Source organism: Bos indicus, chromosome 22 (genome assembly GCF_029378745.1).
Source record: "Bos indicus isolate NIAB-ARS_2022 breed Sahiwal x Tharparkar chromosome 22, NIAB-ARS_B.indTharparkar_mat_pri_1.0, whole genome shotgun sequence".
Classification (NCBI taxonomy): Eukaryota; Metazoa; Chordata; class Mammalia; order Artiodactyla; family Bovidae; genus Bos; species Bos indicus.
This window is the reverse complement of record NC_091781.1, coordinates 53,694,266-53,712,290: the sequence shown is the minus strand read 5'-3', so window position 1 is coordinate 53,712,290 and position 18,025 is coordinate 53,694,266. Positions and strand designations below refer to the sequence as shown.

Here is an 18,025-nt window from a genome sequence, read left to right as displayed (position 1 = left end):
TTTTTCCTGTGGTCATGTATGGATGTGAGAGTTGAACTGTGAAGAAAGCTAAGTGCCGAAGAATTGATGCTTTTGAACTGTGGTGTTGGAGAAGACTCTTGAGAGTCCCTTGGACTGCCAGGAGATCCAACCAGTCCATTCTGAAGGAGACCAGTCCTGGGTGTTCTTTGGAAGGAATGATGCTAAAGCTGAAACTCCAGTACTTTGGCCACCTCATGGGAAGAGTTGACTCATTGGAAAAGACTCTGATGCTGGGAGGGATTGGGGGCAGGAGGAGAAGGGGACGACAGAGGATGAGATGGCTGGATGGTATCACTGACTCGATGGATGTGAGTTTGAGTGAACCCCGGGAGATGGTGATGGACAGGGAGGCCTGGCGTGCTGCAATTCATGGGGTCGTGGAGAGTCGGACATGACTGAGCGATTGAACTGAACTGAACTGAACTGATGCATGCTGTTTCCATGTTATTTTGTTGCTGTTTAGTCACTGAGTCATGTCTGACTCTTTTCTGACTCCATGGACTATGACCCGCCAGGCTCCTCGGGCCATGGGATTTCCCAGGCAAGAAAATTGGAGTCGGTCGTCATTTCCTCCTTCTCCTGGGGCTCTTCCCAACTCAGGAATCGAACCTGCATCAGCAGGCGGATTTTTTACCGCTGAGCCAGTGTCACCAGAACACTTTTTGTGGGTAAAGGCTAGCGTGAAGCAGCGTCTCTCCCTGTCCATTTCCTTGGCAGTACCAGGGCTGGATGGGCCATGGTGGGGACCCAGTCTTCAGGCCTCCCCTGTGTGTGGTGAGGATTGGGGTGGAGTGGAAATAGGCGTGAAACTGATCATCAGGGGAGGTCTGCCATCCACAGATACCACGACCACCTGCTCTCGCTCCAGGTGCCTTGGTGGCATGGCGACCTCACCAGCTCTCGGAGCGGGAGAAGAAAGGCATTTTGGTTCTTGCACAGGAAGGTCAGCGACAGCAGCTCTCCAGGGAGGGGCAGGAAGAGGGTGGGCTGAGAGCGGCAGCTGGCTTTGAACAGTGGCCTGTGTATCGGAGTCTTGCTCTTTCCCAGCCCGTGTTCAGACTTTCTCCGTGTGCTTCCCAAACACCAGCTCCCAGCCTGACCTGTGTCACGTAAAGAAAGCATTGTATTTACCATGCAAATGGTAGGTATTTTTAGTTCCCTAAAAAGAGCAGGAAGGCAAAAACATGACGTAGAGCCTGGGGTCGTGAGTTTCTGTTCCTCCCTGCTGAGCAGGACGGGGCGGGGTGGGGAGGTGGGGGCCCCTCTCCCATCTATATGGAATTCCTGGCAGGGGCCACGGGCCACTATAAATAAGCATCCTGATTGCTCCAGGAAGGCTGGGCTTCCTCATTTTTTTTTAAGTGGAATTTGTAACAGCTTCTGTGCAGAACATTTGTGTCCAGGGTCCTTTCGTCTCCCAGGCATCCTGTGCAACTGCCATGTGGAGGCTCTGGAACGCTGCCCATGGCAGCTGGGTCACAGGACAAGCCGTGCTGGCCCAGCCAGCTAAAATAAAGACCTGATTATCTCCCTTCTGTGACCTCTGTCCTGTATTTAGATATGAGTCTCAATAGGAACCCTTCTGAGGAACCAGCAGGAAGCTCCTTTCTGCTTCTGCCAAGAGGCACGTCTGTTGGAAACAGAGCAGGTTCGTTAGAAGCGAGGGAAGCCCAGGGCACGGGGGCCACACGGGGCCCAGGAGTACATCTCCGATGCCACGTGGTTCTCAGGCCCCGAGGGGCCCTCCCTTCCCCCAGGTTGTCATCCGGCAGCACAGGGTTACAGTAAGAGCACCAAAGAGTAGAGCACAGGACGCTCGGCAAATGCGCAACGTCCGCACAGGGACTGAGCTGCGCAGGTCAGCAGAGTAAGACACCGCTGCCGTTCGGAGTCCACAGGCCTGAGGCTGGTCTGGGAACGGTCTCTCAGCGCTTAGGACAAGGTGAGGAGCTTAGCAGGTCCTTCGCCCGTGTCACTAAGCACACATCCCAGTAAAACCGCCCGTATTTTTGGTAGCAAGACTTTCTCAGTGAAGGAAGCAGTCTGCTGATTCCTGTTCTGACCCGTTCTTCACTTCATCACACGCAGGCATTTTAAGTATCTTCATAGTAAATCGTTCTGCAACCATCCCTAGTATGTGCTGTGCCTAGTCGCTCAGTTGTGTCCAACTCTTTGCGACCCCATGGACTGTAGCCCGCGGGCTCCTCTGTCCATGAGGATTCTTTTGGCAAGAATACTGGAGTGGGTTTCCCTGCCCTTCTCCAGGGGATCCTCCCAACCCTGGGATCGAACCCAGGTCTCCTGCATTGCAGGCAGATTCTTTATCGTCTGAGCCCGCAGGGAAGCCCATCTCTAGTATAGTATATTGTAAAACAAAAATCACAAACCAATAGGGAAGAGACGCTTTATTCAGTGGAGTCAGTTTGGAAAACTGCTGTGTATTTTTTTTAAGAATGTGTTTTTTTTCACGTTATACACAAAATAAATTACAGATAGATAAATTATGAATAAATGGAAAACAAAATGAAACCGTAAAAAGAAACCAGAAGAAAATTCTTGAACTAATGTCACAGTATGGGAACACTGTTTATAAATATCTTTTCAAATTACAAAAGTCATGAGTATTCCATGTAGAAAAATCCATAATTTTTTTTTAACAGAAAGATTGCCTACACTTATATCTCCCATGGATAATCCTTGCTGCTATTCTGCTGTTTTTCTTCTTTTTCTAATAATTTATTTTAAAGTGGTCCTAGATCATAGATCTGCAGTCATATGGCGGAAACAAATATTCATTTTTTCAGCCAGAACCTAGACATGTCAGAGAACCTCCAGTGATAAATTCCAAGAAATACAAACTCACAGCCAAGAATCATAAAATTCACCAGGAAACAAGGCAGCGAGAGGGAGGCAACAGAAAAAAGGAGAGAGGGGTCAGACCCACAGAGGCTTCAGACATTGGCGTTACCAGTCAGAGAGTGTACAGTAAGTCTAATATGTTAAAAAGAGAATGAGTTGAAGATAAGATTAACAAAAGCTATCAAAGTCCAGCAAATTAGGAAAACAACATAGCACTTAAAAGAACTGAAAATCATAACTTTGGAAATTAAACACTGTGAATGAGTTCAACAGCACATCTGATACAGCTGATAAGAAAATTAGTGAACTGAAAAATGGATCTTGTGCAATTACCCAGAATGGAGCAAAGACAGATGAGGGACAGGAAGCAGGGAAGGGCTGCTGGAAGGCACAGTGAAGGTGTCTGATGCATGCTTCTGGGGTTTCAGAAGGAGCAGGAGCCCAGAATGGGGTATAGGTGCCATCTGAAGAGAGAGAAGCCCAGGTGCAGAACAACCCCCGCATTCTGCTGTTTTCCTTCCTCAACTTTTCTGTTTATATAAACATTTGCTAAAACTATGACCATAGTATATATATTATTGTGCATCATCATTTTCCGTGAAGCTGATTACTAGTTTAAGATGTAGGAGAAAAGAGAATCCAAAGCTGTGTCTGTAGCATGATCCAGGTGGTGGTTTGGCTTGATTCTGTGGATACAATATCATACAAATATTCATTCGATACATTACATTACTATCTTTCAAAATAAAAAGTTTTATAGATGCTATAAAATCATGTGAACATGATTTTTTTTTGTTTTTTGACTTTTTACAAATTTTCTGCAAGGACTATGCATCACTTCTGTCATGAAAGAAAATAAAACATTATCAACTCACAGCCCAGTGTTCAGGACTGGCATTGGTGGGATTCCTTTCCTCTCTCCCAGACTCAAACTTCAAATGTATCTGCTGGTCTCAAGGCTGATAATAAGAGCTGGGGGGGGGGGGGAGGCGCGGAATGCGAGGGCCACGCCACCTCTACCAGCGCTGGAGAAACCACTCACAGTGTGAGGGCTGTGCCATTGCCATGGCAACACCCCCACATGGGCACACTGGCCACATTTACGTGCCCACTTGCTCAAGGCCTGCCTCTGGGAGGCCAGGAGGCAGCGGTGAGGTGCCAGGCCACAATTGCCCAGGCATCGGTTTTTCTGCCCCATGTACTTCCTTCACATTTGGGGGCATCTTTTGTACTCCCGATATCAACAGAGGCTCAGAGGTTGAACCCTCCCTCTAGAGAAGCCTTGGTTGAAGCCCTAAAGCTCAGACCACTGGCCGTGAGCATCTCTGGGGTGCTGAGCCTCCTCGGCCTTGGGGGCTGCAGCGCAAAGCACTGGGGAGCTCACGACTGGAGAGGCTTTCATTCCTCCCAGCTTCCTTGGGTTGGACCCACCCTGAGCCAAGGACAGCTCTTTCCAATTTGGAAGTAGCGGGAGCCTCTCACGAGAGGAAGTTTTAGCTGAGAAGTTGAGCTCCCTTGAGTAGGTCCAGAAGGAGCACCCTGCTGTTCTCAGCATGTTGGCTCGGTGGATTAGGAGTCAAAGGACTGGGTGGGAGGCCCTCTCAGACCACAAGTATTTTTGGGCCAGAGAGGAAGCGAACACAGCTCGTTACTTTGGGATCCGCACAAAGGATTCCTTCACCAGCGGGACTGCAGAGACGGAGGGAAGTCAGCAGCCTTGCTTTTCCAAATGCACACTTACGAACAGTGTGTTCACCCATCTTCATGGCTCTGGGTATCGTTGAAAAAAAAGAAAAAGAAAGCTACTTGTAAACTGGGATGGTAGTTCTCTGGCGGTCCAGTGGTTAAGACTCGGTGCTTCCAGTGCAGGGGATGCAGCTTCGATCCCTGGTCAGGGAACTGGGATCCCACATGCTGCTTGGTGCAGTCAAAAAACAATTTTTTTCACCAAACTTTAAAGTTTTTGTTTTGGGGGTCTGACTAATTAACAATATTGTGGTGGTTTCAGTTGAACAGTGAAGGGACTCAATCGTACATATACACTGTATCCATTCTCCCCCAAACTAGCCTCCTATGGCCAAAATATATTTAATAAATAAGCTGGGATGATGAGCAAGGCCGAAGGAAGTGGGGGCCCCTGGTGGGCTGTGGAAAGCTGTGGTGGGGCCCCTGGGGCCTCAGCCAGCACCAGGGCAGGCCGTGTTGGGACAGGCGCTGTACAGCCTGCTTCCGTGAGCCCATGCGTGCTCACTGACCCTCCGTGTCTCCATGTCGCAGGCCTGGCGCTGGTGCCACAGAAGCTGTGTGCCCACTACGCCTGGAACACCAGCGTGCTGCTTCAGGCCTGGCCCACCGTGGACCCGCAGTTCCTCCAGCAGCCTGAGGTCGTGCAGATGGCAGTTCTGGTGAGTGCCTCCCGAGGCCCCCTGCACCCAGGGGAATCTCACACACACACACACACACACACACACACACACAGCCGGGTCTGCAGGTTTCTCGCCAGGCCTTGCTAGCCCACCCGACTCTCTGCCCGACCTTCCAGCCTATCTTGCTTTGCCAGCACCTTCAGTTTTGAGGTCACCACGTACCAAAATCTTGTGAGCAGAAAACTTGTGGCCCTCAAGCTTTTGAGAGCATGGAAAGAATCAACCTGTCCTGCCTTACGTGTTCTAACTGTCCTCATTCCAACTGTGTTTCAGGCTCTCCAGGTTTCATTCAACTGCTCTTGGCTTTTGGAGAGGGTAGGGTGATAGTGAGGTGGTGGGCATGGAGTCCCTCACTCTGCAAAATATATTTCAGGAAGACTGCATGAAATCTCTTTTTTGGTAAGGTGGATCATTTTAAATACATAGAAGTAGTCGATTAGAGTATAGAGCAAGTAATTCTGCTCTAGTTTATCCTTATGTATTTAGTTTGCTTAATCTGAGACCCATTGTGAGGAACATCTCTTCAATATGCTGATGTGGCTGAAGAGGGAAAGAAAACAAGAGGCAGACCGTTCAGTCTGAACCACACGTGGGCCAGCTGATTCACATCCTAGCCCTCATCACCCTGAGAGGCAGGCATCGCTGTCCTCATTTTTTTTTTAAGCTGAGGACACAGGCTCAGAGAGCTCATCACTTTGCCCACGTTTGTTTATTCCTCAGTCATTATCCAGTTACCTCCCCTACCTTAACACAGGCTCTTGGGACCCAAACCCAAATACAACAACCCGGGTCCCTGCCCTCGTGGAGCTTAAAGCCTGGTGGAAAAGATAGGGGGAAATAAGAAGGAAAGAAAAATAGAAACAAAATGATTGCAAACCGTGGAACGTGCCACAGACAAGTCACCCAGAGGCTGAGGGGTAGCCGGGCCTGCCAGTCCCCACCTGCCATGTCTGCCAACCCTGGGCCCTGCGGGCAGGTCCACGCTGGGAAAGACAGAAGCCCCCAGGAGACTGGCTCCTTGTCAGCCACTCTTTCTGCTCACCCTCTCCCCTGGCACTCAGTCCCTCAATGCCTCCTGTTCCCCTGCCCACAGAGGGCGAGGAGGTGAGGCTGCCTGGCGAGGCTTCTTCCCAGAGTCCTCAAAACTAGCCTGTGCCTCAGAGAGGCGATTTCTTTAATTTGATTAACGTTTCTAAGAAATAATTCTCTTGTATACTTCTAAGGACTCGTCCTAAGCTCGGCTGAGAAAGGCCAACTTTTTTTTTTTTGCCACACCCTGCAGCCTGTGCAATCTTAGTTCCCTTGACCAGGGATCAAACCAGCTCCCCCTGCAGAGTCTGAACCACTGGACCACCAGGGAAGTCCCAGAAATGCCAACTTGAGACGCTGAAGTTCTAGTCTGAAAATGTCTTTCCATTTTAAATTAACCACCGCGGAAAAGAAATTGAGTGTTGATAATTGGTAAAATAATCTTAGATTTTCATTGAAATAAAAATTCAAGATGTAAAATGTGTAGGGCTCCCTGCAAGCACACCCAGCTCAGCAACCTGGGGGTCGGGGTGTTGAGGCCTGCTGTCCTGTCTCCGCGTGATCTCGCTCAGTGCCAAGGCCGGAAATAGAAGCTGCAGCACAGACAGTGTGACCCAGCGCAACTCAGTTCAGCCGCGCCCGTGTGCTCTGAGCCCAGAGGCACCGCCTCGTGTCCGTGGAGCCCGGCACCGGGAGGGACGGTCTGGGGAGGCACACGCGTTGTCACACACACTGACAATTTGTATAGCCTCCGGGTTAAGACTTAAGAGCCTGGGGCTTGGACCACCTCACTTTGCAAAATGCTTATCTCTCTAAGCCTCAGTTTCCTCAGTTCGAAAATGGGAGGCAAATCCAGGGCCTGCCTCACCTGATTATGCCAAGAATTAAACGGAGCATGCCAGGAGTGTTCAACCTGCTTCTGGACGCACCAATGACAAAACCCACTAACACAGTGAGCATCGTCTAAGACGGGCTCTGCCCTGAGAACTTTCCAGATACTGACTCATTGACCCCGCACAGCAGCCCGGGGAGGCAGAGCCTGCTGTTCTCCCCATCTCACAGACGAGGCCCCATCTCACGAGGAGGAAACAGTGGCAGCACAGGCTTGGTAGCTCACTGGGTAGATGGTAACTGCTGCTGGCATAGGCGTCGCTGCCTCTGGCGGCTGGGGCGCTGGGGGACGTGTCCTGAGGAAGAGGACCTGACCTTGGCTTTGAAAGAAGAGCAGCTTTTCCCTGGTGGAGGGAAGGAGCCACGGCGGGGGAAGCCCTCCCTGGACCAGGAGCCGAGGAGGGGCTGGAGCAGAGGCAGGGCCCCTCTCCAGAGAGGGCCGGACTGCATCTGGAGCGGCTGGGGGCTGGCAGGGAAGAGAGAGGGTCTGGGGGTCATCCCATCTCCAGGCTCGGCTGGAGTGGGGACCTGGTCTGTGGCTTCACAGTCCTGTCCCTCAGCTTGGCCCTCTGAGAATCGGGGATGGAATGGCAGTGACCTACCTCATGGGCCTGTGACAGGGATAGACAGGGTCTCTCAGGTGGCTTGTGGGGCACAGTGCCTGGCGCAGAGAGAGAGAGAGCTCAGACAACGAGTGCCTTTACTGTCATGACCATTGTGGGGCTCCTGTCAGTGAGCAGTGGCTGGGGCGCTTAGGGGAGTGGGGGGACAGCACTCGCGGCCAGGGGCCCACCAGGCAGCTGTTGGAAAAGTCCTAGAGAACAACACAGAGGCCTGGACCCAGGCCGAGTGGTGAAGTGGAGGTGGCAAGACCAAAGGGCTGAAGCTAGCAAGGCCACCATGTAGGGACCTGGAAAGTGAAAGTGAAGTCGCTCAGTCGTGTCCGACTCTTAGCGACCCCATGGAGACCTTCCTAAAGGCAAGCGACCCCATGGAGACCTTCCTAAAGGCAAGCGACCCCATGGAGACCTTCCTAAACATCACCCGCTGTTCGAGGTGATGTCTCATTTGTCTCCCATCCGGGTGCAAGGAGTAAAGAACCCGCCTCCCATCCCGTCCTCTAGGTGGCGCTAGTGGTAAAGAACCCGCCTGCCAATACAGGAGATGTAAGAGAGGAGGTTCCATCCAAGTCAGGAACATCTCTGGAGGAGGACATAGCAACCCACTCCAGTATTCTTGCCTGGAGAATGCCATGGACAAGGGGCCTGGCAGGCTATAGTCCATGGGGTCGCAGAATCGGACACAACTGAAGTGTCTTAGCACACACAGCACAGCACAGCGATCTAGGCCAATACAGCCTCTAAAAATGCCACTAAGTTCTGCAGAAATCTGAAAAGATAAATGGGTTACTATGGGATCCTGAATAATATGCTTTGGTTGAAACTTCAGAAGTTCTTCCCTGTAATTTTTCGTAATACAGTGACTTTATTTTCAAAGTCAGAAACTGGAGCATTCACAAAAGAAACATAAGCATTCTGACAGGAGCCACTGGGACAGAGGATTTGAAACAAGCTGTTCAGAAGCTATCTGGATCACATTTCACTTTCCTTAGCAACAATATCAGTTCATATTTGATGTGAAATTTAACCTTCACATCAAATAATTGAACCAACATTCAGTGAATAATACCACTGGTGTCTAGAACAGTTCAGTTCAGTCACTCAGTCGTGTCTGACTCTTTGTGACCCCATGGACTGCAGCATACCAGGCTTCCCTGTCCATCACCAACTCCCAGAGCCTACTCAAAACTCATGTCCATCAACTCAGTGATGCCATCCAACCATTTCATCCTCTGTTGTCCCCTTCTCTTGCCTTCAATCTTTCCCAGCGTCAGGGTCTTTTCCAATGAGTCATTTCTTTGCATCAGGTGGCCAGAGTATTAGAGTTTCAGCTTCAACATCAGTCCTTCCAATGAATATTCAGGACTGATATCCTTTAGGATGGACTGGTTGGATCTCCTTGCAGTCCAAGGGACTCTCAAGAGTCTTCTCCAACACCACAGTTCAAAAGCATCAATTCTTCAGTGCTCAGCTTTCTTTAAAGTCCAACTCTCACATCCATACATGACCACTGGAAAAACCTTAGCTTTGACTAGACGGACCTTTGTTGGTAAAGTAATGTCTCTGCTTTTGAATATGCTATCTAGGTTGGTCATAACTTTCCTTCCAAGGAGTAAGCGTCTTTTAATTTCATGGCTGTAGTCACCATCTGCAGTGATTTTGGAGCCAAAAAAAATAAAGTCTGACACTGTTTCCACTGTTTCCCCATCTATTTCCCATGAAGTGATGGGACCGGATGCCATGATCTTCGTTTTCTGAATGTTGAACTTTAAGCCAACTTTATCACTCTCCACTTTCACTTTCATCAAGAGGCTTTTTAGTCCCTCTTCACTTTCTGCCATAAGGGTGGTGTCATCTGCATATCTGAGGTTATTGATATTTCTCCTGGCAATCTTGATTCCAGCTTGTGACAATATACAGCCTTGATATACTCCTTTTCCTATTTAGAACCAGTCTGTTGTTCCACGTCCAGTTCTAACTGTTGCTTCTTGACCTGCATACAGATTTATCAGGAGGCAGGTCAGGTGGTCTGGTATTCCCATCTGTTTCAGAATTTTCCGCAGTTTGTGGTGATCCACACAGTTAGAAACTTTGGCATAGTCAATAAAGCAAAAGTAGATGTTTTTCTGGAACTCTGTTGCTTTTTCGATGATCGAGCGGATGTTGGCAATTTGATCTCTGGTTCCTCTGCCTTTTCTAAATCCAGCTTGAACATCTGGAACCGTACCAGCCCATTTTAGGTAAGAACTGTGAGTGGTGTGGATCCTGTTTCCAGGTTGTCACACATGAGCGCCCCCTTCTGGAGCCAGTCATCAGGAAGGGAGGTTGCCTAGGTTCCCCAGAAATTAATTAGTCCACATGAAGCGCCCTGTAGCCGGCTCTGAACTCGATGTGATCTTTAGGAACACAATTGTCCCTCTCCTCCTGAAAACAGCCTAAACCATCTCATGCTGAGAGTTTTTGACATACTTCCCACCAAGGTGTGATGGGGGCAGCATTCAGGAAACACGGGCTGGCGCCCCCGCCCTCTCTGCCGTATTCAGGCATTAATCCCACCCGTCTCACTACATTTTGCTCTTCTGGGAAGCTGGGTGCCGCCTTTTTCTTTCTCTCTTCCCACACCCTCTCCCCACACAGAGACAGCAGCACCTTTTAGGGGCAGTGGGTGTCAGGCTGCCTACCACCCCCAGGCTTTCCTCATGGGTTGTCTCTCTTTTCGCATTCTCAGATCAACAACAAAGCCTGCGGCAAAGTCCCCGTGCCCCAGCACGTCGCCCAGGACCAGGACAAAGTCCACGAACTGGTTCTCCAGAGCGAGCTGGGAGTCAGGCTCTTACAGGGGCGAAGCATCAAGAAGGCCTTCCTCTCTCCGCGCACCGCCCTCATCAACTTCCTGCTGCAGGAGTGACTGCTGGCCGCTGCGGCCCCTCCTCCAGGTCTGGGGCCCCGGCTCGGGGCAAAGCCCAGTGTCTCGAACGTCTGCCTCCGCAGGGCGCCTCTGCAGTGTGATCTGGTGCCGGGGGGAGGGAGGGTAGGGCAGAGGAGAAATGAGTGACGTGGGGTGGGCAGCGCATACCTCCGCCATTGCGGGTGAGGGAAGCATCTAGCCCCACGTGAAGCCCCCAGAGATTCGGCCGGTGGGAGCAGGAAGGTGAAAAGAGAAGCAGGTGAGCCTGAACACGAAGCCTCTCGAGCAGCCTGGGCGCCTCTGGACCCCAGAAACTGCACTGCCTTCGGCAGGTCTGAGGAGCGTGAGGCTACACCGAGGATGTCGGGGGCTCTGGAGCAGCTCGAGCAGTCACTGTTGATGGGTGACGGAGCCTCAGCCTCACGGCAGAGGGTCTCCTGCCTGCAGGCTGGATCCAGATATCCACGTGCTGCATGGACACTGGCGTCTTCAGAAGTCGCTCAAGGAATGCCCTGGCCGTCCGGTGGTTTGGACTTTCACTGCTCTGGACCCCGGTTCGATCCCTAGTCGGGAAACTAAGATCCCGCATGGCTGACACAGCCAAAAAGAAGACGAAGAAGAAATTGCTGGGAATCAAGACACAAGCAGGGCTAGTCTGGCTGCCTGCACCCCGGCTCCTCAGCCCTGCCTGGCTGGCTGGCTGCACCCAGGCTCAGCTGGACTAGCCTGCCTGGTCTGCTCTGATGCCGATCTTCAGGCCCTCGGGCGAAGCACCACTTCACACTGTGAATGGGGAGCAGCCCCTCCCGACTGCCCCCTCAGGGTGTCACGTTTGCTGTGAAGTGAAGCGGAACCAAGCTGCTTCCAGCCTGGCCAGAACCCATCTCAGAGCCCGCCATAGCTCAACAGAGCTTCTGCTCATGTGCGCCCCAGATGGCAATGCCGCCCTGGGTGTGGCCCCCAGAGCCTGTTGTCTGGAAGAAGTAGTCCACTGCAGGCGGGGGTGGGGGTGGGGAGCTGGTGCCACCCGGGTGTCCCCTCCTGTGCTCCAGCCACAGCACTGGCTGCCAGGAAGACCCCCATGTGATGTATGTTAGGGTGATCCTGGGTTTTGGTGAAGTCAGAGGTTAGGTGCTCTTAACAGAACTGGCCTCAATCCACTGAGTACTGTTTAATACAGGGAGGGGAGGAGAATCCAGACATGTTGTGATGCTGAAAATCTGTATTTGTTCCCCGATGCCTTTTTCTGAAGTAGGCTCAAATGTGGCCCCCTGCAGTTCAGCAGTTAACAGACGACTTTTTTTTTAATGGAATAAAATGTTTGTCATGTATGACTTCGGGACAAACATATAATCCTGGAATAGTCACCATATTCCAATTTTAGGAGTTAATCAGGAACACACTGAGTTATTCTGTAATTCTCTGAAGCACTGGCTATGTGCCTGACTCCACGTGGACTGTTATAAAGTGGGATGCATGGGAAACTTACCAACCATGGTAGATGGTACTGACTCAGAAACAGCAGCTAAGTCACCTGGCTCAAGCTTAATACTCTGCCTGGTCCCCATGCCCAGAAATCCTGGTATAACTGATCTCAAGTGCAGTTGGGCATCAGGGATCTTGTTAATAGAAACTCCACACTTGACTGATTGTTGATTTACAGTCGTTCAGTCATGTCTGACTGTTGGCGACCCGCCAGGCTCTTCTGCCCATGGAATTCTCTGGGCAAGAGTACTGGAGTGGGTAGCCATTCCCTTCTCCAGGGGATCTTCCTAACCCCGGAACTCGGGTCTGCTGAGTTGCAGGCAGATTCTTTATGGTCTGAGCTATAAGGGAAGCTGACACAGGTGCTCCACAGGTGATTCTAATTGGCCAGCTAAGTTTGAGAATCACTGGATTAATTGACTCATTTGAACCATAATGTCTAACTAGTCCCTTCTCGGAGAAGGCAATGGCACCCCACTCCAGTACTCTTGCCTGGAAAATCCCATGGACGGAGGAGCCTGGGAGGCTGCAGTCCATGGGGTCGCTTAGAGTCGGACACGACTGATCGACTTCACTTTCACGCATTGGAGAAGGAAATGGCAACCCACTCCAGTGTTCTTGCCTGGAGAATCCCAGGGACGGGGGAGCCTGGTGGGCTGCCGACTATGGGGTCGCACAGAGTCGGACACGACTGAAGCAACTTAGCAGCAGCAGCAGCAGCAGTTCTTTCTCTCCCTAATCTTCAGCTTAACTGGGATGAATTTGGTCCAGGACCAAAGCACAGCAAAGCAGAGTCAGGAAAGACTTGGACTGGAAAGGAAGGCGGGGGCCAGAACTCTGGAGCAGGTATTTAAGATGTTCCCAGAGCTGACCTGAGTGGACAACATCCTATGGCATGTACCAACAAATGCAGATTCACTATAAGCAAACAGATGAGGATCTGTGGTTCAAGAAGGGGAGTGAGTGCATTGGCCTCATGTCTTGTTTATTCCTAAAGTAAGCTAAGTGATCTTGAGTCTGTCAGTAAGATGAGTGCAGGGATCCCTTCATTAGCACATAATCTGGCCACAATAGTGGGTGAGTAAAGCTTCAAGACCACTGGACTAACCCGCATGGCTTTGAAGAACTTCTTCTCCAAGAGGAGAACAAAGTTTTGAAAACAGATGAGCTTGTTGGTATCACTGAGCTAGTTGGTGTAATGGAACAACTGAACAGAAGAACCTGATCCCTGGGGTGGGGAATGATCTCAGTCCTTTATTAACTGCCTTGATTAGGTCAAAACCTGGACTGAACAAGCTCCCTTGCATTATGTCATTTAATTTCCACCAAAACCCTAGAGGGAAAGAATGTGTCTGTCGTAAATATGAAGAAACCCAGGTTCTGAGGTTCAGTAATCTGCTCAGTTTGCGCAGCTAATAAGTAGAAGTTTTTTGTTGTTGCTGTTGTTAAGTCACCAAGTCACGTCCAACTCTTTTGCAACCTGGTGGAGTGTAGCCCGCCAGGCTCCTCTGTCCATGGGATTTTCCAGGCAAGAATACTGGAGTGGGTTGCCATTTCCTTCTCCAGGGCATCTTCCCAACCTTGGGATCGAACCCGAGTCTCTTGCATCTCCTGCATCAGCACGTGGATTCTTTACCACGGCCCCACAGTAAGTAGAAGAACCAGATCCAAACCCCGGTCCTCTGGCCTCCAAATCCCCTTGTGCCACCCACCATGTCTACCCGTCCCCTCACCTCATTGCCCATCTTGCTGGAAATACTGCTGCTGCTGCTGCTGAGTCACTTCAGTCGTGTCCGACTCTGTGCGACCCCATAGACGGCAGCCCACCAGGCTCCCCGTCCCTGGGATTCTCCAGGCAAGAACACTGGAGTGGGTTGCCATTTCCTTCTCCAATACAGGAAAGTGAAAAGTGAAAGTGAAGTCGCTCAGTTGTGTCCAACTCTTAGCGACCCCATGGACTGCAGCCTCCCAGGCTCCTCCGTCCGTAGGATTTTCCAGGCAAGAGTACTGGAGTGGGGTGCCATTGCCTTCTCCGGCTGGAAGTACTACACTGAGGAAAACTCAGGTGTTGGATGGAAGCTTGGGGCTCTCTAGGGACACCTCATGACTGCATGGAGTGGCCATTATTCTTGTTGCATCTGTGCTGCCTTGGCTTAGGATTCCCTGATTGATGGCCTGAGGCATCTGGGGGCAGATGGTCCGGTGATGCGAGCTGGAGGTTTGAGGCCACATGAAGAAGTCTACCAGAGATCCTTGCAAGCCACTCATGGCCCTTGGCAGGCCAGTGCTCAGACAGGATAGACTCCAAACCTAAAGCTGAGCATCCGAAGTTGGCTTTGGTTTTCATCTCTAGGTGGTTTGATTCCTGATCTGAGCCCAGGTCGGAATTAGAAGGCTGCTAGTGTGCACAGCCATGCACCTGGGCTGATGACATTCCTGCCAGGTCACCACTCAGGCCAGAGGGCTTGGTTCCTGCACCAGCTGCCCCGGCCCCCACCACCTGCCACCCTCTTGGTCTTTCTCCTCCTAGGAGGGAAGGGAAGGAGGCGGACAAGCCTCCAGGGTCGTTGTGTGCACCAAGCACCGTGCAGGGGGTTTGCTGCTGCCCTTCAAGCCTCACAGCAGTGCTGCGAAGTGAGAATTATGACCCACAGTCTTTACGGAGGGAAACCGAAGCCTAGCGAAGTCTCGCGAGTTACCCACGTCGTGTGGCTGATGACCGCTCGAGCCAGGATTCGGCCCTCGTTCTGCCTTCCTGTTCACGACTCATGCTTTCTCCAACCCACCTTCCAGGAGGGAGGAAGTGGGGTGTCTTGGGAGGAAATACAGCTTGTTCTTTCTGTCCCAGGAATTCTAAACTGGAGCTCTGGCCAGTTTATTTGCAGCCCTGCAGAATGCAGCCCAACACTCCTGACTCACCTCACCGCAGATGCTCCTTGAGGAAGCGGGCTGGGCTTTTGTACCCCAAATCCATCCATCACTGGCTGTGGGCCAGCCTGGGGTGGAGGGAGGTAGTTAATAATTTTCTGGGCATCTTGGGATGGAGGGACTCCCACTGGCTCAGGGTAGGTTTCCGGAGAGGAGCACAGCCAAGCTGTCAGCAACCAGCATGTGTGGGAGCTGGGGCCAGGCACCCCTGCCTGTGAGGAGGACCCAGGGGAGCACCCAAGGTGACCACCGCTAGGAGAGGGTGTGAATCCAAGCTTGAGAAGCAGGCGGCCTGGGGGGCAAGGAAAGGCTCCAGACAGACGCCAAGTCACAAGAGATGCAGATGAACACAGGATGGGGTGAGGACAAGCCGAGCTACCTCGGGGCTGCCCTGGTACCCTGGGCTGGGGGGGTCTCCAGGCAGTGCCACTGCATTAGAGACAGTGATGAAGTCAAACGGGAAGCCGTCATCCCCCTTCTATGGATGACAAGACCATGACTCACCCAGGCCGAGGCTTGCTTGAGGCCCGACAGTGAGTGATGCGAGTATTTCCAACCCCATTCTGTGCTCATTCCACAGGGGTATCCCTTTTTCCAGGGGTACCCCTGGAAAAGCCCGGTGGTACCACCAGACAGAATTTAGCTCTGGAAGTAAATGCTCTTAACTGTGGATGACATCAGGGTAGACCAAATGAGAAGAGTCTGCACACCCCCACCCCCTACCCCTCGCCATTTCTTCCTCTGAGACGAGCAAGCAGAAAACATCTGTTTCGTGGGCTGATCCCTGTCTGGCTTTTCAGAGGGTGGGTGGCCAAAGACTCTCCTCCAAGCTGATGAGTCTGGAGATCGGAATCCAGGGTGGCCAACCATGAGCAAAAGGGAATCCCCAGAGTGGTTGGGCGAGCGGTGCTGGCAGGGAGGGGGCGGCTGGGAACAGCTGGGAAAAGACCCGTCCTGTGGGCAGAGGCCTTGGATCCAAGGGTGGGGCCAGCGATTGTCCAGAATGGGTGACCTCACTCCAGGTCTTCATCACGTCTGCCCATGTGACGGAGGGGAGGCAGGGGTAACAAGGCCCTGGGGGCAGGTGGCGGCCAGGCCTGCCCAAGTCAGGCGCCTGGAATCCGACACTCATGATTCACCTCCGTGTGCCTCCAGCTCTGCACTTGAATTCCAAGTCTTGTCTGGCCTCTGAAAGAGCCAGCCTGTGTGGATCACCCCACTGGGTCTACCTGAGATGCCCTCGTACCAGCAGCAGTAAGAACATTTGGCACTTTCTGAGGGCTAGCTGTGTGCTCAGCCTTGTTCTGGGAGCCTTACCACAGAAGAGGCTGGCAGAGCCTCGAGTCCGACTCTGCTGCACTGCACCGCTTCCCACAGGCCTTGATGCAGACCAGCCCTGAACCTCCTGGGTTTGCCAACACAGCCTTGATTTTTGACTCTCCAGATGTCAAGAACCTGCCAAGCCCACACTCACTGATCCGAGGACAGCTGGGTGAGCACCTCCCTGGTGCCCGGGGACAGATCTGCGCTTTCTGAGCCCGGGCCTGAGCTCTCCCCGGGACCCATCACCTGTAATAGTTATGGATTTATTTGGCCATGTCAGGTCTTAGCTGTGATACACAGGATCTTCATTGTGACGCTCAGGCTCGGCTGCCCTGCAGCATGTGGGGTCCTAATTCCCCGACCAGGGATCAAACCCGCATCCCTTGCATTGAAAGGCAGATTCTTAACCACTGGACCACCAGGGAAGTCCTGGGCCATCACCTTTGAGCCCCATCAGTGAAACCTAGAAGTCAGGGGGTCAACTTGGCTCCACTCCGAATACCAGGAGGAAAATCCCATGGACAGGAGCAGGGGAGACCTGCCTGGCCTCACAGCATCCCAGAACATCCTTCGCCAGACCATCCTTTCCTCCTAACACAGAAGGCCTCCTCTGGGATCGCTGAGGGCTGGGTGGCCCCGGCCCCACCCAGAGGTGGACTTGCCTGCCACACGCACTGGACCTGCACAGTCATGGGCTCCCCTCAGGACCAGGAGGAGAACTGGGCCTGGGCAGGAATCCTCTTCCTGAGACCCTGTGAGGAGGGGTCAGTGTTGAGTGGAGAGAGTGGATGCTCTTGGGTCAACCAGGGAGGCAGGGCCACCCCAAAGGTGACACCGTTCCCTGAGCCTGCAGTGTCACTCATGAGGGAAAAGGCGTGTCATTCCCTTCTTGAGAAACAGGGCCAGGCCATGCCGGTGGGGCTTTGCGAGATGGGTGCCACAGGGGGCTCTGTCTGTGGTCGGGACGCAGAGCAGCCACCGCGTGGAAGTAGGAAGTAGGTTGGAAAGCCAGACGTCATCAAGCATCGTCAGATAACATCTTAGTTATCACTTCACCTGTTAGTTGTCAGATAACACGTTAGCTTGCTAGTAATAACAATTTAGTTTTGATTAATAATTAACTTTAATGGATTTTCATTATGGTCTGGATGTTTGTGTCCCCCTGAAATGCATATGTTGAGACTGTACTTCCAAAGGTAACGGTATCTAGCAGGTGGGGCTTTGGAGGTGCCTGGGTGAGGTCATGAGGGTGGGGCCCTTGTGGGTGGGATTAGTGTCCTCATGAGAGTCACAGAAGAGCTTGCTTCCTCCCTGCATCCTGCCACGTGAAGACATAAGTCAACAGTCTTCAACCGGAAGAGGGTTCTCGACAGAACTCCAGCAAGCTGGCACCCTGATCTCAGGCTTCAGCCTCCAGAACTGTGAGGAATACGTTTCTGCCATTTATCAGCCCTGCGGTCTATGGTACTTTGTTATAGCAGCAAGAACTTAAACAGCTACTAACATCTTTTCCTTTTTTTCATATGTTCTCAGTT

The 18,025-nt window shown here is 51.9% G+C and overlaps 1 protein-coding gene across 4 annotated transcripts in view; it reads left to right on the top strand.

Moving 5' to 3' along the window:
* LARS2 (leucyl-tRNA synthetase 2, mitochondrial) overlaps positions 1-12,088 on the top strand; it is a 187,145-nt gene extending 175,057 nt beyond the window's left edge. For 2 of the 4 annotated variants that reach the window (XM_070776820.1, XM_019984796.2), the window contains exons 20-21: positions 5,158-5,285; positions 10,575-12,088. In XM_070776820.1, coding sequence (XP_070632921.1) covers positions 5,158-5,285; positions 10,575-10,754 — 308 coding nt within the window. In that variant the 3' untranslated portion in view covers positions 10,755-12,088. The remainder of the gene's footprint in view (positions 1-5,157; positions 5,286-10,574) is intronic. The other 2 variants (XM_070776822.1, XM_070776821.1) reach the window with 2 other exon arrangements.
* Positions 12,089-18,025: the final 5,937 nt, after the last annotated feature.